The sequence below is a fragment of the Cyprinus carpio genome, chromosome A1, assembly GCF_018340385.1.
Source record: "Cyprinus carpio isolate SPL01 chromosome A1, ASM1834038v1, whole genome shotgun sequence".
Classification (NCBI taxonomy): Eukaryota; Metazoa; Chordata; class Actinopteri; order Cypriniformes; family Cyprinidae; genus Cyprinus; species Cyprinus carpio.
Genome location: NC_056572.1, coordinates 1,762,784 through 1,788,342, shown reverse-complemented (window position 1 = coordinate 1,788,342; position 25,559 = coordinate 1,762,784). Strand labels below are relative to the sequence as shown.

Here is a 25,559-nt window from a genome sequence, read left to right as displayed (position 1 = left end):
CAACTTATTAACCACAAATAGTTCTCACTTTAGATTAGGTCACAGAAAATGGGAAGATGTTATTAATTAAGTGCTTTAAGCCAACCTTTACTTTTGCTTTTAGATACAGTATAGCACCATATTACGAATGAAATATAAAAAACTATCTGTTTTGTCTGCATCGCATGCATTATTGGCCATTTGTGTTTGTATTTAACAAACACTGACCAGTTTGCTCTTACTGTGACTTCATCAAGCACTCATTCAAACTAATAAGTGACTTATTAGACTTTAATAAGCTGAAAAGCATCTGATAGAGTAACATGAGCATGAGTCGGTTGAGACTAGGCTAGAGATGTAGTAGAGAGGCACACCTGTGGCAAGTCAGATTGCTGTGGCATAGATTTGCATGAATGGTAAATTTGCTTGTAAAATTTGCTCATTATCATCATGCTTCCTTTAATGCGTTATCATTTTGCACAGTGAAACCGTTGTAAGAAATGACTCATGCATTATGCCCTTGCCCACAGTTTAAGAGACCGTAGTTATGCCATTTTGCAGGCAACGAACTACAGCAAAAAGCAGAGATGGTTATATAGATTTTAATGCAATTACAGTTAAATATTTAGTACATGTTTTATCAGGTTGTGCATCCCTGGGAATCAAACCCATGACCTTGACATGTGTTTTGAATCAAAAGAACCAAGCTTTTCTACAACTGGTTCACATGCAAGTCTCCTTCCGAGTGTAGCTCAGCATGACACTAGCGTTAACACTTATGTGCCCTCAGGTCTGCTGTAGTGACAGGTTCAGGGAGAGGAAAGCAGCCTCTGAGATAAAGCAGTTCTGTGATTGATTGATCACCCTGAAGTTTGATTGCTCCTTGAATCGATTGCTCCCGGCTGTGCTGGCACCGTTCATTGTTGAAGTCAGTGGCAGCATTTTTTTTTCTTGATCGGTAATGAATAGCACAGGAAACTTCAACCTCCAGTTGTTTCCTTTTTCAGCTTTTGGACAATGTGAGCTATTTCAAGAGTGAAAAATAGCTCAAAGTGTTTAGCTTAGCAATGGGTGCTTTTTGTCCAAAGTTGTCTTGATTGCTGTGGGATATTTTATTTTATTTTATTTTTCTAAACATTTATTGTTCATTCACCACTAAACAATTTACAGCAGGCATCTGCCCCCTGTGGGGATTTACCCTGGCAACAATTTAAAGAAATAGTGCAGTCAAAAAGGAAAACTCTATCATCATTTACTCATTACTCTCACAATGCAATCCAAACTGGCATGGATTTCTTTTCCTTTCTTTCCTTTCGTCATAAAATACATAGGCCTACATTTAATATCCATAAATAAAAAAAAAATAAAAAATTTCCAACAATTCTAATTGCACAGTTTTAATAAACACACTTATCTTACCTTAACATGATGCATATTTGCGTGTCATACTGTAAATTAAACCGGTAAGATTTCTCTAACTGTACTAATAAAGTCAAGGTGTTTTAAAAACACATTAACCATGTTTATATATGTATCATCAACAAACCCAGTTTGTTTTAATCTCATGCCTTTTAACCAATTGAATGCTTGTTCCTCAGCTAGCCATATTTTAACCATGTTCATAATTTTTAACGGAATATATGATTATTATAAATTACATTTATTTTTATTATAACATAGTTACATTTATGGTGAGTCTAAGCAATTTGAATAAATGCATTTTGAAAATATGTCTATTTAACTAAAATCAAATGCAAAAAAAGATATGTCTTTTAAAATATGCCTTTTTTGAGTGCAGAAATCTTTCCTGTTTCTTACTTGTGGCTGCCAAATATGCATCACATAATTCATTAGTTTGTAATTGTAATCTAAATGGATGATTTTATATGCAATTCAAATACATAAATCTTAAATTTAGGCCTATGTATTTTTTGAGTTAAATTCTTTCTTTCTGTCTTTGAACACAAAAGGAGATATTAGGACAAATGCTCTTTTCCATACAATGGAAGTAAATGGGGAGCAGTGTGACCAGTCCCATGAGATGCTCTTAGAAGTAAAAAAAAAATCAATTATCTGTGAAAATTAATCATCCTTGTTATCCCTCTCGCAGTTTGCAATGTATCTCTGCCATAACAATAACTTGCTGCTGTTCCCTGCTGCCCAGATGACTCATAAACTCGCAAGTCTTCTGAAATAACATGATACTGTAGCTTGTGTGAGGAGCAGACTGGAACTTCAGAATTTATTTATAGAAAGTCTGCGAAATCGCATTTGAGTTTGTGTATATTCAAATACGGCAAGTCAAAACACATAGCGCTGGGTTTGATGTTAATGATGTTAAATGCAATAATGCACCAGATTTGAATATGCAAATGAGATCTGCAGCACTGAAATGAGTCCCTTATCATTCTTTTTTTGCAGCTCAACAGCTCCTTTCCCTATTCATTTTCATGATATGGAAAAAAATCTGCGTGAACATTACGTTTTCATTTCCAGATCAGCTATCAGCTTTTTGTGTTCCTGTGGCTCAGTGGTAGAGCATTGCATTGTGGGTTCACTTCCCAGGGAATGCACATACAAAATATATAGCCTGAATGCACTGTAAGTCGCTTTGGATAAAAGCTTCTGCTAAATGCATAAATGTAAATATGTAAACATCATTCTTCAGATTTATCTTAAAAAGTCACAATGTAACGGAAATAGCGACAGATCTTTTATCATGCATTGTGATATCAAACACACATGGATTAAATGTTCAGAATAAGATGATTTCATGCCCCTTTTAAAACCATTTTCATGCAGTCAAAGTTCAAACCATCTCTCAAATGCTCAGATCAATTGCTTTTTCAAAATGTCTATTTTGAGCACTCGAAACATGAACAGAATCACATCCCCCTTTAAAAAGAGCACATGTGAACCTGTGCATTGATGCGAGGTGAGGTGAGTGACAGTGGGTGGTATAGAAAGTGCTGTTGTTCATTTAAACGTCACTAAGCAGTGGATTTGGCTGTCCTTAGAGACCGGCTTACTGGGAGGTACCAACTCTGTCTGTCATATTCCTTCTCTCTCTCTCTATCTCTCTTTCGTGCTCTCTATGTGTGTTTTTTTCTCTCTTTTTCTGGTAGCCATCTGTTATCCTTGTGTTTGAATCTTAAATAACTGCTGCTCTTCTGGAATATTCCCCACATGGATAAAGCATCCTGCATAGTTCTCTACATACAGGGGAAAAAAAAGTGAGAGAGCGTCCATTACATTGTTTTATTGAGCCACAGAGAAATGGAAAAGAGGAATCTGCCGGACTGAGAGATTCATCCTCGTCCAGCTTTTTGCCTAATTAGCCATTAAACCAGTGAATGAGGAATATGCTCATCCAGTGTCTGTGTGTGTGTGTGTGTGTGTGTGTGTGTGTTTGCGCGCCCCTGTTCACTCCTATGATCTGTTGTATTTGGCCTCCATTAACAGTTCATCGTCATCGCTCACATCTATAGTACAGTGTTATATTGCTTGTGGGAACTGAGATTTCAGCAAAGAGATTTTTTTGTTAAGTACACCACTGAGGGTCTGCCATCAAAACCTGTATTTCTGGGGCTTCTGTGGTGTGTTTTGTATAGGAGTGTCCATGTTAAAGAAATGGAAAAATCTTTTAAAAATCTAGCTTAAACATAAAAATGTATCTTTTGTAATAATATTGATTTCGTATAATTTTAAGAAGCTTTAATACCTTTTTTTTAACAAAAATGTAAATTTTATAACTATAAAATGTGATATAACCATCAAGTAAAAACTAATATTTTAAATATTTAAAACATATTTTAATAATTGTTGTCATAAAAAAAAATATTTTTTAAGCTAAAAAGTATACTTTTTTTTTTTTACAAATATCATAAAAGATTGTTTCTTAACAATTTTTAATCATCATTAATTATAGAAATATTGCCATATGCTAATATAACCACATGTCATTTTAACCTGAACTTTGAACTCTGAATATGATATCTATGTGATATGAAAACATTTCCTGTTTTTTTCTTTTCAGCATGTTTGTCATACCACATGACATTAATTTTTCGGACAAAAGTTCTCTAAAAGTAGTTTTATTTTCTAAGAAATAATAGCAAAATGTGTATATATGAATTTTAAAATACAAAGTTTATGCCAAATTACATAATAATAATAATAATAACTATTTTCAAGAATCTCTTTTTTTTTAATAAGGCTTTTTTCCTGACGACTTTCCCCAAAAATTTCAAAATTAATTTTAACCCAGAAATTCAAAAACATTTTCTTAATAGAAGAGGTCTATAAGTCACTGTATGTAAGAACTGCATTGCAATACATTTAAACATAATGAAGCGGTGAAATCAAGGTGTCTTGGCCTTATCGTCGCGGTTACACACAGCTGACCGGTTACCAAAGGACCGACGCTCACATTAGTTCTGCCGTGTCAGGGATGCGTGTGTGTGCGTGTGCGCGCGTACCAATGTGTGTCACGTTTATGCCGTTTCCAGGATATGACTCTTTAATTTAACGCTTGAGGGAACTGGATGCACCGCTGTAGCGTATATCATGAACGCACACACGGACACACGACAAGTAACATTAACTTATATCCTGCGGCTGACACAGTTCAGCCTGATTTATTTAAGTCTGGCTCAGGTTTAGTCTTTCTGTGGCAAGATATGTAGAGTTCATTCTGTTGGGATTATCGTAAACCTCCAAATTGCAGATTTCCAAATCAAATTCAACAGTGTCCATTTTTGGTCCAAAAAGACGCAATAATTCTCTCCTCATGATCCTGTAGTGCTCGTCTTCATGTCTATATTACGTCTCGCTCTCACGGCTGTCGTTCCTCCTCTCCTTTCCTCTCTTCTCTTCTCGGACAAAGCACAGTCTTTTCCCTCCGCAATCTCTTCTTGTTATTGCCTGAAGCTGCTGTAGCATTTTGCTCTCTCTCTTTCTCTCCCTCTCTCTTTCTATGCGCATTGAGCCGTGTCCATGATGCTCATTGCCTCCAGTCCCGTAATACACCCAATTACAGAGGGAAATAGAGAGAGAGTTAGAAACAGAGCGAGAAATATGACCACCCATCGTGAGAGAGAGCGATGAGAGGATAGGCGGATGGGAATAGAGGACATATGCTGTGTTATTTTGTCAGAATGAGGGTTTGGATATCAGAAACTGGGTGTAAAGGATGTTCGGGTGGCAGCGATGCAATTCACCTTATAATGGTGGAGCATGATGTTACAAAGTATAATGTATAATGAATGATAATGCTATGAACTATGGAGGCCTATTTCAGCCACTGAATAAAAAAATAAAATGGGTAGTTTTGAGTTTTTATGTCACGATTCCAATTTTTTTCTCACAGTTGTGACCCTGGACTACAAAACCAGTCATAAGGGTAATTTTTTTTTAAAATTGAGATTTATGCATCATCTGAAAGCTGAATAAATAAGCCTTCCATTGATGTATGGTTTGTTAGGATAGGATAATAATATGAAAATCTGGAATCTGAGGGTGCAAAAAAAAAAGTCTAAATATTGAGAAAATCTCCTTTAAAGTTGTCCAAATGAAGTTCTTAGCAATGCATATTACTAATCAAAAATTAAGTTTTCATATATTTACAGTAGGAAATTTACAAAATATTTTCATGGAACGTGATCTTTAATTAATATCCTAATGATATTTGGCTTAAAAGAAAAATCTATAATTTTGACTCATACAATGTATTTTTGGCTATTGCTACAAATATACCCCAGAGACTTAAGACTGCTTTTTTGTTCCAGGGTCACTATTGCGAGTTTACGTCTCACGATTCTGACTTTTTTTTCCCTCTCAGAATTGCATGATATAAACTCTCAGTTGCCTGTTACAAAGTCAGAATTGTGGGATATAAACTCACAATTGACCCTTCGCAAAGACCCGCCCCCCTTAGTTACTGTTGCTATGTCCGACAAGCCATGCCGCTCTCACGCCACACATCTGTTCTCAAGCAATGAAAAATACATCGCTTTGCAAAGAGGACATGGATGACGCGTTGACAGACAAGATAGAGCAGGTTACTTTTGGTATTAAACAAAGTCTCAGCTTTCAAATTCTTTCATTTTGTATAAATTTTTACAAAATAAATAGCATTTTGTTGCTCTTTAATGTGTCGTGACAGATTGCTGTAGTGTCTCAGCTCAAGCGGCTCGTGAACCGATCATCTCTTCCTCTTTAGTTATAGTATGAAATAAACATGAATGAACATCAGAAGGAATCTTGTTTCAACTACTTGAGGTTTTTCAAGTTCATGTCCACTGAGGTTTATCTACTCTCCTGTCTGGATTCGCTGTTATGATTGGTCAAATCGCCTGTCAATCAAACTTTCGGCAAAGGGCCAATTGTGCATTATAATGTCAGAACTGAGAGATATACAGTAAACTCGAAATAGTGAGGAAAAAGGCAGAATTGCATGATATAAACTCACAATTCTGACTTTATTTCTCGCAATTGTGAGTTCATATCATGCAATTCTTAAAAAAAGGCAAAATTGCGAGATGAGAACTCACAATCGAAGGTAAAAATGTCAGAACTGTGAGATAAAAAGTCACAATTAACTTTTTTAAATTTGTGTTCAGAAAACAGGCTTCCATAAGGAACAGAAAAAAACATGTTTTATTTCAAGCAATATTTTGTGTTAGAATGACATTCAAGAAGTGGAGCCTTATTCATCTCTGTCTTCTGAACACATGCACACAGACGCTGCATTTTAAACCCATTACACAAAAGCTCTGTCGATTGTTATGAAGCCGAATTGCTCTTCAGATATCTGTGTGTGTATGTAATAACCAACTTTTCAAACATGGCTCTAAAGACGTAAACTATTGAACGGGCAACAAATGGATGTCTTCCTAAGTGACCGCTTTTATACGGGAAGGTAGTTGTGTGGTTATGTGTAGTGCTCTAAAAAAAACCTTGAATCAGCATCCGCCCACATTCTGTGCAGTGCTTTACAGTGACTTAATCTGCAGGCTTTCTTGTTTTCACATTTCCTCCCACCGGAGTGGTGGTGGGATAATGGTTAAAGATACCAGAGCTGGTAACGAAAGACTGAAGGTTCAGTTCTGGGAAAGCAGAGTAAGAGAGATCGCAGACCTGCTCAGTTAGTGCACTTCACACCGCTCAAAGCAATTAGTGCTCTGCTAAAACAACATATTTTCACCATCGACTACGCTGTTGCCTGATGACTAGTATTCTTAAGGAAGCCCTGTATAATTCGTCTGGTTTCAGTTTCACCTGACCCAGATCCGATGTGCGTTTATATCAGATGCATTCCTGCATTTAAAACAGTTAGACCGAGTGCAAAAAGGAACAGAATGCACTTTTTTGCAAGTCTTACTATTTTTAACATGAGCTGGGTTCCGAGTCTCAGGGTCCCTATGCAGTGTTCACTACTCCCTATTCCCTGAGCAGGGGATATCAGTTGAAGTTCACTTGACGAAATGCATCCATTTGGAACACCGTGCATCAACATCATCAAACACAGACTTGTGCATATTAGAGAAGTTTGAGGTAAATAAATATACAGTAATATAAACTATTGTAACACTTCAGTGTAGGGACCAATTTTCACTATTAACTAGTTGTTTATTAGCATGCATATGATTAGCGTATTGGCTGTTTATCAGTACTTATAAAGCACATATTAATGCCGTATTCTGCATGAACATTTTCAGATCCCTTAATACGACCCCATACCTAAATTTAACAACTACCTAAGTAACTATTAATAAGCAGCACATTAGGAGTTTATTGAGGCTAAAGTCAGAGTTAATTGTTAGTTAATAGTGAGAATTGGTCCCAAAGCTAGAGTGTGACCAAATTACCATACGCATAAACATTTTTTTTTTTTTGCCATATGCAGTAATATCAGTAATATGGTGCTCCTGTAGCTCAAGTGGTAGAGCATTGTGTTAACAAGCGCAAGGTTGGGGGTTCGATTCCCCGGGAACACATGATAGGTAAAAATTGATAGCCTTAATGCACTGTAAGTCGCTTTGGATAAAAGCGTCTGCTAAATGCATAAATTTAATTTAATATCAGAATGAACTAAATGAAGCTGACTACATATAGGTTACATTTAAAGAATATTTGTTAACAGCTCCTTGAGATAATAGCTGCATGTTACTATTTTTACAGTTTATGCCACACAGTGCTGATTCATGTATCATTTGACATTTGAATTATATAACTTGCTGTTTGCTATGATGTGAAACCAGTGGAAACTGAGTTAATGTGTTTTTCAGAGTGAGAAAATGGCATTTGAAAGGCAGGATGCATCTTTCACTATTAAATGAGTGGCAGGTGTTTCCAACGTCTCCGTCCACACACACACACATGCACGCACGCACGCACACACACACACACACACACACACACACACACACACACACACACACACACACACACACACACACTCTCACATGGGCTGTCAGAACCTCTGTCTTCACAGGCCACTGATCTAAATTCTATAAAGTAGTCCTATTGTGTTACATTAGTCGTCTCTGCCAGGGGTGCAGAAGCTTTTGTGCCCAAAACAATACACACACACACGCACACACACACCGCCAAAACAATGAGGCCGAGCGACTGCCAATCCTTTGAGACACAAAAAGTGGAGACAGACTACAGAGTGTGTGCGTGAGCTCAAATGTGTATTCTCATGACTGCGTTGCAGTGTTTAATTGTATAACCATCTTAAACGTCCACTTGCACGCGTCATACCTTGATAATTCGCTTCCCTTTCTCCATTTTATTTTCCAACTCTCAGAGGTTTTCAGCCGTTGATAAGCGAAACCCAGCAGAATTGGAGTTGAGCTCTCCAAGACAAACATCCATTCTGACATGGAGTACATAAAGTCAAGTTCACACTTAAACACACACACCCTGCTGAGGGACTATGAGAGTATTTGTTGTTAGTAGCAGGGCTCCTGGGTAGAGCTGCATTTGGACTTGTTTAATTCCAGGAGGGAGCGACACACTATTAACAATAACTGCTCACCAACAGAAAAACAACCTGATTAGAGACGAACAGAGGGAGTATGTAAAACAAATAGAGCACATGCGATAACAAAAGCTATAGCTCTAGCTCCATAATGCCTGTTTTAAGCACTATACTCTGTTTTATATTCTGCTATGTCTTCCATATGTTCAACCACACCCTGCTATACTTAGTAACTCTTGCAGATCTTGACTCATATTTTAAGAATGTCTTTGTTAAGTGCTAGGCTAGTGATTGTGTGTGTGTGTGTGTGGGATGCATAATTTAGCGTAGCATTGGGCTCTGTCTGCACACTCAAACAGCGGCAGCATTGAATATTTCATCACACGGATGCTGCTTTTGCTCTGACGGTCTTTGAGCCGTGTATGTGTGAGGGTGAGTGGTGCACGGATGCTGCCCAACTTTTGACACTGTACAGCCCCACTTGCAGGAGAAGCAAAGCAGTGTTATATTTAAGCTTCTGAAAGGGTGTTTTCCTCCTCCTTCCTTCTTTCTCACCCTCTTCACAGCAACTTTATGTATTTCACTGCAGGATCTAAACTCTAAAATTCACTGTATTTACTGTATTTTCAAAATGCATGTTATTTATGTTATTTTGAATGTCTTCTCTAATCATTTATTCTGTTTAAATCCCATCTCTGCATGCTTGCATTCATCAGCCTATGTTGTTGAGATGGACAGAACCAAGTCCCTACTCTACTGTACATTTTTTACTTTCATCTGTTAGACTTGTATTTAAGTCACAATCTCAAGGAGATTCTTCAGTTTCATGGCAACTTTAAACCTCAAGTATACTTTGGTATCATGCATACACTAAAGTATGCGTACAGTGTACGTGATGTAAATTTAATCTTTGGCATAGTACACGTGCAGCAAAATTTTTCAGTTTGTACACAAGGTGGCAACTTCTGCGGACTGTTGTCTCACATTTAAAAAAACAAATGGAAATGAAGGGCCAACAACAAACTAGCAGAGACTGTGAAGGTTGTTAAATAAGAATTATTTTTAAAATTGCATATTAGTAAAACATGTTAACATTTAAACTGCTTGAAAGTTTATTTTTTTGTTTTTTTGTATAACATTTGTATCATTAGATATCCAAGTAAGTTGAAACCCAATGCTTACATTTAAGTGTAATCTGGCATTGTCTCTCCTAAAAATAAATAAATAAATAAATAAATAAAAAATACTATTGTCACCAGCGTTTACTGACCCTTAGGCAGTGCTGGGTAGTAAGTGGATTACGTAACACTTTATTTTAAGATGTCCTTGTTACATATGTTACATGTACTTACTATTATAATAACAATTAATTATGCATAATAACATGCAAGTAACCCTAAGCCAAACCCTAACCATATAGTAAGTACATGTAGTTAATTAATATTACTCAGTATTAAATGTATAATTACACTGTGACAAGGACACCTTAAAATAAAGTGTAACCCTGGATTACGTAATCCGATTCCAAAAATGAAGTACTTGTAATTACATTATATTACATTTTAAAATACTCATAATCCGGCAATGATTATGAGGTACATATTACAATTACATTACAAACACATTAAAATTCACAAAGTCACATTATTTTTTTTTTGTCATCTGAACCTCTTTCACCTAATATATTTACTTAAAATACCCCTAAAAAGAGATTTTAAGGTAATAAGATAAAAATGTAATGAACACATCTGCATATTCATGGATCTCAGATGTTGGTTAATGGTCACATGACATGCATAAAAACAAATATTTAATCTTTTTTATTTTTAAGTTTTTATTTTAATGATAAAATTATTTTCATTTTACATTTTTTGCGATTTCATTTATTAGGTTTTCAAACTAAATCAACGATTGAGGTCAAAAGTAATCAAAAAGTAGTCTGATAATATTACCTAAAATGTGTAATGTAATGGATTATGTTACTGTCTTTGTCATGTGATTTGGAATCAGTAAAGGACTACAATTTGCAAGTAATCTACCCAGCACTGATCTTGGGATAGACTGGGCTGCGAAGTGTCCATTTGTTGTATCTTTTGTGGCAACGACAACGCATTTCGAGCAGCCTCTCAATTGCAGCACATCTAACAACTGACTGCCGCGCTGACGAGTATAGATACTCACAGTTATAGTTTAAAAGAGTGAAAAGACATTTGGTCTCATTCACTAATAATCGAGTGGATTATTTATATTTATACGCACAGGAGAACCTCTCACCAAACATTTCTATCTAATTCACAGCACGTGCGTACGCACATGTATTTGTTCCTAACCTCGTTCTAATGTTAATGAATTTGTAGTATTCTAAGTGAGCGTTTGTGTGCCCGAGGTTAGTCATTTGCATAAAACATGCCCAAACCATTTCCATAGAAGAGCGCTCTGCACGGTGTTTACTTTAGAGCCTTTCTTCACTCTCAGCAAATGTGATGCTTTGTATTTGGCTGTATACGCCACGCTTAAAAACTGAAGCACACTTTGGGCTTGAGGCAGCTGCATCTCAGACCCGTCTGTCAGTGACTTCACAGGAAGTGTTGGTGTATGAAGCCATGCATCTTAACTTTGTGTCAAATGATCTACAGTAAGAGTTTTAGTGAGAACCAAGCAAGACTAAAAGTCTTATCTGATGTAGTTAACTAGAGAGTGCTCTGTCAATTTTTGAATAATGATGATAATAATCTCTTCTCTCTGCAGCTGTACTGTATATATAGAACTTGTCATCTTTGAGGTTTCACGGATGGTATGATGTCTGTCAAGTTTAATATTTGTGCATATAATTAAAAATAATCCTTTTTTAAATAAATAAAATAAGAATTAACAAATCAGAAATATTTTTTTTACTATCTTGAAAAAATGTCTATACATGTTGTGCAGTATTTCTGCACTCATAGAGGAGAAACAGCCAGGGGCAGATTTATTTACATGCCACACAGAGTCCTTATCTACTGCTAAATCATGATAAAACATGAACTGATTAGACTAACATGAATGCTTGACCTACAGGTAAATTATCGGCTGTACACTGTAAATCTGAAGGCATGTTAGGAATAGAAGAGAGAACTATATAAAGAATAAACCCCCATCATCCCACATGGTGCACTATATAGGGAACAGTGAGTGATTTTGGACACAGTTCTGCTCTGAAACGACCAGATGGAGTAGGCAGAATGTTATGTGAACACTGGATGTAGACATACAGTACACGGTTGCCTTCCTACCATCATACTGCCTGCGAAGACAGCATTTTTTCAGATTTCATACCCAGCTTTTGTCTCTCTCTTTCTCTCTTTCCGTCAGACGGTGTGAATTTAGACGCAGCATAAAATATTAGTGAACTGGAGGAGAAAACACGTAAATATTTCACCACTTCACCCAAATCCACAATAGCGAATATTCATCTTGAATAATTAATGAAATGGCTTTAATTATCAGCTCCATCGTGCTGAATCAGGCTGAGCAGATTGAGCACTTTTAGCATTGCATAATTAGAGAGCTAGATCACACGCTGGCAGAAAAAGTACAGGGTAGGAACCTGAAATCATCATTTAGAAGAGGTGGCACTATGGTACAGCTATGGTAATACTATGGTACTTGCAGGGCCTGCGGAAAACACTGTCATATCGCCCCCACTTTACATATTAAACATGATCTTTAAGATGCACGTGAAAGACTGGAGATTTTGTTTATTGATACAATTGCACTAAATGAGCGTTTCATACACGAGTTTTCTTATTTTTTCATACTGTAACTTGATAAAATCAGCACGCTACCACTGCTGTAAATGCAAATTCTGTATTATAGGCTTTTATTTCATAAGTACAGTATATGTACAAGCCAGGTGAGGCCATCAGGGGATCCGGGTGAATTCCTGGTGGGCAGCTCAACATAAAGGCTGTTCAGGACACGGAAAGCACAAGTCAGTTAATTTCCATTGGGAGGCACACAGAAAGTGGTGCAAGCCGTGCTCGTACAGCCAAAGCATACTCGTCACAGCTGTTTATATTGGTTATATATATTAATATATAGCACATATAAATATTATGCATTCAATAAGATGAGCCACATGACTTCTCCTCCCATAGGCTTAGCCTTCCCCTGAAACACGGCTCGGAAACAACGGGAGCTTAAAACAAAAAAACCACCAAACTGGACAAAAGTGCCCCTGTACAATTAAACTATAACAGGTGACATGAATAAAATGAAAATGAAATGAAAAGTGTTGATTGCAGCATTAAATTTAGATATGCATTATAACCAATCACACACGATTCTGTTGATTTTATGAATGCAGTGACCAACCAGAGGCGTTCAGATTAGACATCGCTGACATGCAGGAGTTCTTTGCTCACTTTCTGTCTAGATACAGTATAATTTATTTGCTGTATGAATAACCGTGGAAATGGAAGGGTTATAATTAGTACTAAGGATGTTTTATTTAATTGAGCTTTCGTTAAATACAAATTTAGTCGTATAAAATATATTTTATGACATGATACCCTTATGTGGTAGGCTACTCGCCTAAAAAAGATGGGTTCATGATGTGCATACTAAATAGATATTACACTAGGCTACTTTTAGTTACTCTTACTAAGTAGTACTGAATGAGTAGCACTGTGTTCCACTTTCAGCATAATTTTCTGTACAAAAAAATAATAATATAATAATCAAGAGTGAACTTGCATAAATTCTAAATTTGTGAATTAACATCTGCTGAATGTTGTTTTAACATCAGGGAACATTGCAGATGAGAAAACGGTTTAAAAAAGCAACTTCCAGATGACAACGCACACATTGGGCCTATTCATGAAACTAAATTAGAGCACATTTGTGTGTAAACTGTTTGTGTATTCATGAATGATTTACACTTTGCTCGAGTTAAACAACAAGGCCAGCTGATCCTCTCAGTGAGCTATTAGAGATCAGTTTTTTTTAAGGCTTTTACCATGGCACAAAGCAGCTGATACTACCTTAACCTTTGGCCATGTTAGTAAAGTTATCCTACAAACCATAGCTTTAATCCACATTAGCCTTGAGATGCCGACTGAAGCCTTTCAAATCCTCAAGTTATGCTATTCTTTTAGAATTTGTCCACAGTATACTGTATAAGCCCCTGTGTCTCTGTACACTCGTGTGAGTCTCTGGCTGAAGTAGCGTTTAGCCTGTAGCTGACTTTAGATGAATGTAGGGTGACAGGACTGTGCCAGTGCCCCACTCTGCCCACTGAAGTACCCAGCAAATCAGGACAAAACACTTCAACAGTGAGCGCACAAATAAGGCTGTTTTGCTATCTGATAGAAAAGAAGAGACAAAACTATAGCTCCATCCTGCATTTTTCTTTGTTGACTGGAAATTGTTTCATTGGCTGAATGATTAATATTCATCAGATGCATTGTTTAGTAGCATTCTGTGGTGGAAATTGCATTTTAATAATGACATTTTAAAAACTACATTGTGGCGGAAATTGGTTAATTTCATAGCCAGCATTTTATGTGTCTGAAATACACAATTAATAAAACTGATTTTGCATAATTTGATGAAATGAAAAAAGTAATATTATTTATTCTTTTCCATGTCCCATAATTCATATGCTGACACTTTTGTTTCCTTGGCAGCTTAGTACATTACCTTTTGAAAAACTTGATAAAATAGTTGGATGTGATGAAAATGACTCAACAAGAGTTGTAAGTTGAGTGTTAATTAGTTTTCTCACAATAAATATTGAATTAGTTTATGTTAATTTCACTCTCTATGTATTCTAGTCTTAACAATTTAATTGCATTTTTTGATGTTTTTTTTTAAAGATTGAAAGTCTGGATCAAGGACAGGGGTTAAAGAAATAGAGTTTGACATAAAAGACATTTGAAAAGCAAAACTAAAAATGATTAAAGCGTTGTAACGTGACCTTCACAAAAAGAGAACAAGCTGCAATAGAAAACTGCTGAAAGTTGGAAAAAACATCATCATGTATCAAAACCGTATATTGAATTCTAACATCTGACAGAATGTTTTATAGAGACATATAGCAGATGAGAAAATTATGTCCTTCAGATAAAAATGCACACTTACATTTACATTTTCAATCAGGAATGAATGGATTTCAGTCCCTCAAAGCCTCAATTTCATTCATTATCTTGTGTCTCATCTCACTAAATTGCCATAAAATTGTATGTCATGTCGCAGTGTTTTAATAACAGTTTTTAAAGACTAATCAGAAAACAAGTTCATTATGTATTTGTGCTTGTGTTTTTATGCACTTTTTTATGCACAGACGTTGCCATAGTCTTTGTTGATTGTATTTGTGCTTGTGTTTTTATGCACAGACGTTGCCATAGTCTTTGTTATTTTATGTGTTTGTGCATGTGAGTGTATGAGAAAAGGCAAGAATCTGTGGGCTCATGAATGTGGCTTTTGTGAGTGTGTGTGTGTGTGTGTGTGTAAGAAAGAGAGAGAGAGAGTGAGCGGAGTGCTTTAGAAGTAGATTGTGGGACATAATAAAAGATAAATCAGAGAGACTCAGTCGTATTGGCAGTATGAAGAGTGAGCCAGAGACAGACACAGAATATATTATGAGCAAAGGTTAGAGGAACTCAACCCAACACACTCAGTGTGTGTGTGTGTGTGTGTGTGTGCATTCGAGATTAATAGAGATTTCAACATGCTGAATTCTGAATTATTGAAACATGGGGAAAATGAATAAAGATTTATGACTTTTTGAGGCTCAGAAAGAGTTTCATAAACATGCCCTCTATCAGAGCAAAAAGTCACCCGCACCATCATTATAAATCAAAACTCCCTTTAAAGTTCTTCTGCTGTTTAGTGAGAGAGAGAGAAAGAGAGGGAGGATGGGCGGGGCTAGGGGTGGGGCCAGCTGAAATCTGATTGGCCCATTCAGTGGCCCTGTGATGACATGTTATTGGCAACGAAACGCCAAACCAGAGACCCTCTGTCTGAAACTACAGCATCCAGCTGAACTGGCTCGACCGTGCAGGCCAGTTTGAACTATCATACAAATCCTGTGAACTCAAGGGGGATGTGAACTGAATTCTCAGTCATACACCACAAACAGCAAGGTGTTCAGTTGTAAGAAGTTCTTTTAAACCTCAGTTGCACCTTTAAACTAAAGGGCAGTCGCTGAAGGGCATTCAGAAACATAGATTCCAGTCTGAAACGTGCAGAATTCGAAAAAAAAGTAGGGGCAAAGATACGAGAAATCAAATCCATACTTATAAATTGATAATTATTTTAATGTTAATTAAATAATGATAAATGGCCAGCATTAAAATTCATTACTATTTGGTCCAAATAGAGGTAAAACACATTTTGTTTTAAATTATGCAAGTGTATTTTGATGTTTTCTAAAGATTACATTTTAAGAGTTTCATTAAATTACTTTGTTTTTAAACATTACCTTTGAGTAAGCATTAGATAATGCAACTGTGAAAGTAAATATATATAAATGAACATGCACAATTAAATATCCAATATCAATATAATTTGATAAAAACCGGTGAAACTTTAATTGTTGTGTCTTAAAGGGTTGGTTCACCCTAAAATGAAAATTTGGTAAATTCACTCACCTCATGTCATTGCAAACCTATAAGAATTTCCTTCATATTCGAAACACAGAATGTATGTGCATTGATTAATGTTTATGTGTAAATAAAATCCTCAGAAGATACTGAATTAAACCACAAGTTCATATGGATTACATTACATGCCTTAATGAACTTTTTGAACTTTTTGAATCTTAAAAATCTGGGTTGTGTGGAATGTCATTGGATAGATAAAAACGATGATAGAATATTAGAAATAACATCATTTCTGTTCCGAAGATGAACAAATGTCTTATGAGTTTGCAATTCCTTGTGAAATTTACCAAATGTCCCTCAACCACGCTGCATGGAAGTTATTTGTTCCCTTATTAGGATGAATATGAGGTATAAAAAAGTAGAGATGGAGTGATCGAGATAGGAAGAGACACAGGGAGGAACGGAGAGAGGGGGACGGTGGGGGAATACATGGTCGTGTCTTTCTAATTGTGTGTCATTACTGTGAGACTCCCTGATTTGAGGTTTCAGGCAGACTCTCACTGAGAGAGAGAGAGAGAGAGAGAGCGAGAGAGAGAGTTTGCTGCTCTCATTACTGAACACACAGAGCTGCAGGGGTTGATGGGAGCTCGTAAGGTCATGCCATGCCAGACAGAAATTGCCAGAATGAGACTAAGGCATGGAAGCATTTCTGTGCCATAATTTATAGCCAAACTCTACCAAGTATGTACGGCACCCCGCAGCACAATCGAGTCAAAAACTGCCATATGGCATTATAGATAATCGGAGAGAGAATGAGAGTGACAGCAAGCGGGAGGGATCGCATATTGGCACGTACAGTAATGCACTCTTACAGGAAGTTCAAATCGACTGACTTTACTTGTCGGTCTCAATCAAATGTGGATCCATCGACAGCGGCCCCCGAAAGTATTCACACACTTCAGCCGCACTTGAAATTCAGCATTGCATTAAATAACAACACGTCACATGAAGTGGCATATCATTTTAAGAAAGACAACCCAAGCATCTGTGATGTTTTAAAGAGGTCATTCACCAGAAAATGAAGTCTGTGAACTTTTGATATAAAAGAGTTTCTCGAACTATGAAAACAAACTGTGACATTTAAGTGTCAAAACTTCCTGCCCCTGTAGAAGAAAAATGCTTTTATTGAAACTAAGCTGGAAAAATGCCTGGCAACACAAGGAGGTGTACATTAATGCATTTACATGCCAACGCCACCTGTTCAGTGTTCAGATACCTTATCTGCTTACCTTATCTAAGTCAGATAGGTTGTTTTTGAACACTAACTGCTAAGTATGAGAGTACAATAAGGGGAAGTCGATCAGATCCTGTGTGTAGTAGAGTCATGATGATCTAATTGTCCAAAAATGTTGGCAAAAATGTTTTTCTTGCTCCAGTGCTTTAATTAGCGTGGAACAGTGTGCTGAACTTTATCACAATATAAACCAATTATTTTTAAGTTATGGCTAATAACTGATAAATAGCCATTATTAAAATGATACAGTATGCTATTTTGTCTAAATACTTTATGAAAAATGGATATTGACTTTGGTTGAGTTATTCTTAGAAATTCTTAGAAATAAATTTAAATTAGCATTAGATGATGGAAAAAGTCATTTAAATATAAAATAGTGGAAATTAACATGCACAATTAATGCATCATAAACAGTACCATCACAAGTTTGGAGTCTAAAATATTTTAATGATTTCGAAAGAAGTCTCTTGTGAGCACAGAGGCTGCAGTTATTTGCTTAAAAATGCTATAAAAACAGTAATATTGTAAAATGCTGTATCATTACAATCTAAAATAAATGTTTTCTATTTTTTATTGTAATTTATTCCTGTGATGCAAAGCTGAATGCATCAATACTCCAGTCTTCAGAAACCATTCTGAGATGATGATTTAAATTTATTGCTAGAGAAACTTTTCTTTCAAGATTATTTGTGACCATGGAGCACAAAACCTTAAGTCTTAAGTGTCAATTTTTCAAACTGAGATTTATACATCATCTGAAAGCTGAACAAATAAGCTTTCCAATGATGTACAGTATGGTTTATTAGGATCTGACAATATTTGTCAACTATTTGAAAATCTTGAATCTGAGGGTGCAAAAAAATCTAAATATTGAGAAAATCACCTTTAAAGTTGTCCAAAAGAAGTCCTTAGCAATGCATATTTGCATATTACTAATCAAAAATTAAGTTTTGATATATTTATGGTAGGGAATTTACAATATATCTCCATGGAACATGATCTTTACTTAATATTCTAATGATTTTTGGCATAAAAGAAAAATGGATCATTTTTACCCATACAATGTATTTTTGGCTGTTGCTACAAATATACCCCAGAGACTTAAGACTGCTTTTGTGCTCCAGGGTCACATTTGATAAAAAAGTTCAAGTAAAATATTTTGCCATTGTCACATTTGACTAGTTAAATGCATCCTTGCTGAATAAAAGTATACACTAAAAATAAATAAATACATACAGTACATAAATACTGACCACAATCTTTTGAAGGTTAGTGTATATAACTAAAGTCTGGCCCCTAGAAAACACAATTATCTATCTTTGAGAAACTGCATATTTTAATTTCTCCTTTTTAAAGCTGCACTGCTACAGTCACACACATTCAAGCGTATGTCTTCGGCCAGTGTCTCAGTATGAGCATTGCATTTTTAAGATGCTATGTTAACTTAAAACCAGTACAATTTTTAAAAAGTCATCATCTCAAGACCCCTGCATTCTGTCATGTTCCATCCAGCTGTTTTTGAATGCAAGATGATCATTGCAATTACTAACGTAAACACCCCCAAAGAAACATGTCCTGTTGGTGACAGAGTAACTTGCCTGAAACCAGCCTAATTATACAGATTATCATTAAACCCAATTAGAGTCAGCAAGTCAATCAGGCAACCCACCCACTACTTTTACATATATTTTTTTTAATTAATAGTTTTGCGCGTCACTAGCATGCATCACCTGCCACTCTGTATATATTTCCAAACCATCCAAAATGAAGGCTGAAGCAAACTGATCGCCTTAAAATATCTAAGCAAGCATTATTATTTGAAGTTAAGTGGAGTTGTCTTTTTTAATTTGTCAAAGTACTTGTCACATACACACATGCATATGTGCATATACTGTACACCTGACTGACTGGCAGACTGACTGTTTACCATAAACACAAATTTCTAAGACAAACACTCATTTGACCAGGACTCTGCTGGAAGAATGATTGCATGCTCAGTTGATCACACGTGCACACACATGCTCTTTGCTGGTACTGTGGGCATATTTCCATATGTCCCTGTTTGTAATGTGGGACATCTGCTCGAAACCCTCCTGTTCACTTTAGTTAAGCAGCCATCAATCACTCAGACAAAGAAAGAGAGAGCGTTTAAGCTATGTGTGTGTTTATGTGCATAAGGAGGAGTGTGTTTCTAATGACTGAGTGGCATTGTTGAGTGTTTATGTAAGTTTAATGAGACAGTGGCTGTATAGTGCTTTATTTTTAATAAGGTAAAGATGTTTAGTGGAGGCAGGCCATATATAACTATCTGTGTATGTGTGTGTGTGTGTGGGAGAGGGAAGAGGACGGATGCATTAAGCTGCTGTAGGAGGCATTAGCTGCGCGCCACATGTGTGTTCTCAAGAGTATTGTCACAGGATTTTCATCCTATGCTGTCATGCCTCTGTTACACATTGCACAGCTATGGGCACTTCGGATATATGGACGTTTAGAAAGTAAACTGCCCTAAAATACACTTTTAACACTCATTTTTTTGGTAATATTTCCAACAGTGTACATTTTCAACACAGTGTAATTTTCAACACATCTTATATTATTTATTGTGTTAAATAGCACCATAGAAAATGGTTGACAAAGCTAGCATTTGTGTATTTTAAATAGACACAATAATGTTTTTATGCTTCATGTATATTTTGGCAAAATTGCTTGCTTGATTCAAAATGATGCACAATAATAATATTCCATAAGTTACATTTGCGTAGGTCAGCATTGTACTATAATGTATTTTTTGTAATGGATTTCATAGTTTAAAATTGAAAGTCGAAACGAAATTGGTATAGATATAAACTTAACTGAAACAATTATGAAATGTCAAGGAACTTTTAATATAATTTTCATGTGTGACATAAAAAAGTTTAAATCTCTAAAAAAAAGCAAAAAAAACAAAAAACAAAGTTAAACTCTACATGCATAAAAGTGCCTGAAGTTAAAGAAACACCCACATGCTTTCTTTTTATATCATAATAAAAAATTTTCACATTCAAAAACACACAAAAACAAACAATAACCACTAAAAAATATTATGTATTTTTTTTTTTTTTTAGCATCATCGACTTCATTACACAGACATGATTCAGAGATCAGCTAGACTGTCAAGATATATGAGTGATCATTACATCTGGGCCCAGCTGGATCAGTTTCTTTGCTTTTTGAGCTACAAAACTGATTTGTTTTTTAAAAAAATATTCCGTAATTTCAGAAATATCCTATGTTTAACATTTCATGGTTTACTCTTTAGTATTAACTCATTTAACATTCATCGCACAGAATATATTACATAAACCCGTCACTGGCCCACAGTCCGCAATCCGTCAGAGGTAGAAACACAAGACGTGTTTTTGTGTTTATCTGTAGCATTTTATTAATTGTTGGACTATGCACACATGCTAATAGAAGACTTTTGGACCATAAGCGCCACATACTGTATAAAGGTTGGCAATCTTTGACGTTGCTGGAGATCTTCTGTTTCTTCTGTCTCTCCATCTAGCTGTCTTTGAGCACAAGAACACGTCCTGTGCTGAATGCTCTCAGTTGGTTTGGAAAGAAGAACATTATTACTATTTGATAAGAGATTTAGAATAATGTGCAAGGATGCATCTTACACGGGAGCACCAGTGACATTTATTAAGAAAATAAACAGGGTCACTTTTGATTTCCGGTTATTTTTTAATTGTAACACTGTGTGCAACAAAAGTGACCTTTAGCTGTAACATTAACATTCTCTGTGCTTGCTCTGTGTGTGTCCGTCCTGCTTTAGGTACACGCTTCAGAGAGGAACTCCATGGCTAATATGAGACGCTTCTTCAGCGAGTCAGTGCAGAGGTCATCAGGGTCATCGGCGGTCATGTGGTCCACAGGCATACTTTTCTTCTTCACCCTCTTCACACCCGTCACTCTCGGTAAGAGGCGCGTGCACACACACACACACACACACACACACACACACACACACACACACACACACACACACACACACACACACACACACACACACACACACACACACACACAAAAGCCAATTATTTCCTTGTTGTGTTGTTTTCAGTGAGATGGATAAATTAGATGTCTTACTGCTTTTATTTGATTAGTTGGCCCCCAACCTTGAAGTGCAGACTGTCAGATGACGACGCGCCAAATGAGAGCGAAGCACGCAGCTCTCAAATCTTCAGTGAAAATTCCACAAAGTTTTTGCGTCTTATTAAAAGTTTTGGAAACTATTAATTGAGACATCTCTTCTCGCAGCAATAAATGATTCATGAGCAATCACTGAATTTCACAACCACTGCATAACTGCGTTATGATCAAAACATTCACACATACGCGGGAACGCGCTCGTGCACATATGGGGGAGAGATATTTGAAACACACAAACAAAAACAACTCCAAAGCCTTTTAATAGATGGCTGCATTTTTGCCAAGCACCATAGTGAAATATGAAATATAGCCGGATTATTTTCCAGTGAACGAGCCATTTTATGGACCGATCCATAACTATAAAAATTGTGTGTGAACCTGTTAAAAGTGTGTGAGATGTAAGATGATCTGACAGATCAATAATCATAGATGCAGACGTCTAGACGCTGTGTGTGTGTGTGTGTGTGCCACATGCTAGCGTGACCCCATGTGCGCGAGTCGTCCCCTCAAGGGGACCTTTAGCGTAACGGTTTGAGCTCAGAGGACACTGGTCAGCCGCTCTCCTTGTTTTAAAAACATCAGGGCAACGCTCAGCACAAGCGCTGCCTCATCGACGTTCTCTGTATCTCTGTAATGCACACATTCATTCAGCCTCTCTCCTTTATTCTCACTGTCATCGATTGCTTCTTTTCTCTGGCACTCACCTTCCACCAGTCTCAAGGGCGCTAAAACGCAGTTCCACCTCGACAGCAGCCTTCCGATCCTATTTAAACCAATAACCTACATTATACTCATAAGCCATTTCAGTCCTATACGTCAGCCCTGCCCACACACTTATGCACAGCCATTTCTGCTGGCCTGTGCTTTCTTTTAGAATCAGAACATTTGGTTTGATAAAATTGATGTGGATAACAATGATAAGCTCTGGATATTTTTACTCGACGTGGATTAATCTAACAGCAGCCAGTCAATGCATGCTTCTAATAACTCTAATAAGTCTCTTGTGTGAATGAATGAATAACTCAAGTTATAATAATGTTATTATTTATAAATGGGTCATGAACTGCCTTTTTTATTATTTTGTAAATTTGTATTGAATCATAAAACACACACACACACACACACACACACACACACACACACACACACACACACACACACACAAAACACAAAAACTGAAATAAAAATGGAAAACAAAATTAACGGGAAAATTTCATGAAATTAAAATTAAAATAAAAGAAAGCTCTGTGGATTTCATTTATAAATCAACAAATTATCTTTACATTCATTCTCAAGGCCTAACATACATGTGGAATGCATTTTTCCTTCCCTATTAATGGTCAATTAATATTTGCTACGTATTGGTATTGTATGATATGGAAAAAAAATATTGTGATAATATTTTATGAACGTGGGCTAATCAGAGGCAGCAGCAGAATATGAAATTAACTCATGCACACAGTCAAGTGTCATTCACATCCCTGATGTTAATTTCAGAAGAGTGAGTGTGCACGAGTGTCTCTGTCTGTGTCTGTGCACGCATTAGAATGCAGTTTATTGTGTTGGTGTTTGTCTATGGCTATACGTCATGCGGGGAAAGCAGTAACTTGCTACCGTAAAAGAAACACATTTTCGATAAAAAATTCCATTTTTAATTTAATCAAATGTTAGTAATTTTAAGAAAGGTTATTATTGAGGGCATGATAACTAGATAGATGTAACTTTTGGATGCAGATGTGAGATCTTTCTATTGTATAATGAAGAATAGTGTTGCTCACAATAACCATTCCTTTTTTTTTACATGCCGTCTCTCTCTAACACACTCCAAAAGCGGATTATTTTATGTTTGAGAGAGAGAGCGTGTGAATGAAAGATGAAGAACATTGTGTTCATGTTCAAATTTGTTTCATAGTTTGTGTAATGTAATATTTCTCTCTCTCTCTCTCCGCAGTTTTAAGTCGTGCTCCAGTGCCGATGGCTGTGGTGCGTCGAGAGCTGTCGTGTGAGGGTTATCCGATCGAACTGCGCTGCCCGGGCACTGATGTCATTATGATCGAGAGCGCCAATTATGGGCGCACAGATGACAAGATCTGTGACTCGGACCCCGCTCAAATGGAGAACACTCGCTGCTATCTGCCTGATGCCTACAAGATTATGGGCCTCAGGTAGAGAGATACATTCACTTGCTTTGTGCTCTTTTGTTGTCTCACAGGTTGTATTAATGTGTGCGTCTTTGTGTGTGTGTGTGTGTGTGTGTGTGTGTGTGTGTGTCAGTGTATGGCTATGTACACACTACAGCTAAATGAGTCATTCCATCAAGGAGAACCATTTGTGTCTGCAACATCTGGTGAAATTATAAGCCAAAAATTTTACATTTATATATTGTAATAAAAATGTTTGCATGCAATATTAAAAAAAAAAAATTATGTGCAATTTTATGTGCATGTAGCCAGTCATAGAAACAAATTCCAATTTTATTTTATTTAAAATATATTTTAAGAAATTACAGAAGAACATGCATTCCGTTGTTATGAACTGTGCATCGGATTCCAGATTCACACTGGATCAGTCACATTTATATAAACACATTAATTTCAGTTTAATCAGGATTTAATTTCATTGAATTTAACTGTGCATGTGAATTTTGATCCCTGTCATCACACTGTTTATTTATTTTAAAATAACAGGGAGGTAAATAATATTGTTTTATATTATTTAATATTAAATGACACGATGAAGAGGAAATTATAGCATTTAAGTTTTCAGTGGAGACAAGATCTACTTTCAACATTCTTTACATAATTAGTTTGTTCATGCTTAATAAGATTTCTCAAGCACAAAGAAACTGTTTTATGTAATTGGTTCTATTTTTAGAAAATAATCATATCTTTGGCTGTTGAATACGAATGATAGGAGGCCATAACACATAAGTCTTGTTATTGTTAACTATTTTTTTTTTAAATAAAGCTAAATTATAAATATTAGATAAAAAAAAAATGAAACTTAAAAAACTTGTTGTACTGGCAACTAACTTGGAAATGCTAAAATCATGAAAAACTTTAAAATAAATTAAACAGAAATATAAAAAAAATACTAAAAGCACATAAAATTAATAAAACTTAAACTAAAATAAAAATTAAAGCTAATTCAAAATTTTAAGAAATACTGTAATAGTATATAAAAATACTAAAATAAAACTGGCCACAGGATTTTGAGAATCTTGTCATGGGTGTTCAAACAATATTTTAGAATATTAAATGTAAAGTATTTATTTTATATTAAAAAATAAAATATTAATTTTAATTTAGCACAAAGTTATATAGTAGCATGTGTCTGACAGAATGCTTAATATTTACTTTACAATGAACCTTTTCAAAATGATCATGTTTTACGACCAAATTCACAGCTGAAACATTCAGGATGCAGTTTTAATAAATCAGAGTAGTGTGCACAGACCCAAACTCGGCAGCTAGTTGGTAATGCAATAATGCTGCTATTGAGTTATCACCATGTCAACTGTTGC

The 25,559-nt window shown here is 36.0% G+C and overlaps 1 protein-coding gene across 6 annotated transcripts in view; it reads left to right on the top strand.

Annotated features, from left to right (window-relative positions):
• adgrl3.1 (adhesion G protein-coupled receptor L3.1) overlaps positions 1-25,559 on the top strand; it is a 98,786-nt gene that overhangs the window by 6,302 nt on the left and 66,925 nt on the right. For all 6 annotated transcript variants that reach the window (XM_042714732.1, XM_042714659.1, XM_042714586.1 and 3 more), the window contains exons 2-3: positions 21,660-21,801; positions 23,988-24,201. In XM_042714732.1, the coding sequence (XP_042570666.1) occupies positions 21,684-21,801; positions 23,988-24,201 (332 nt within the window). In that variant the 5' untranslated portion in view covers positions 21,660-21,683. The remainder of the gene's footprint in view (positions 1-21,659; positions 21,802-23,987; positions 24,202-25,559) is intronic.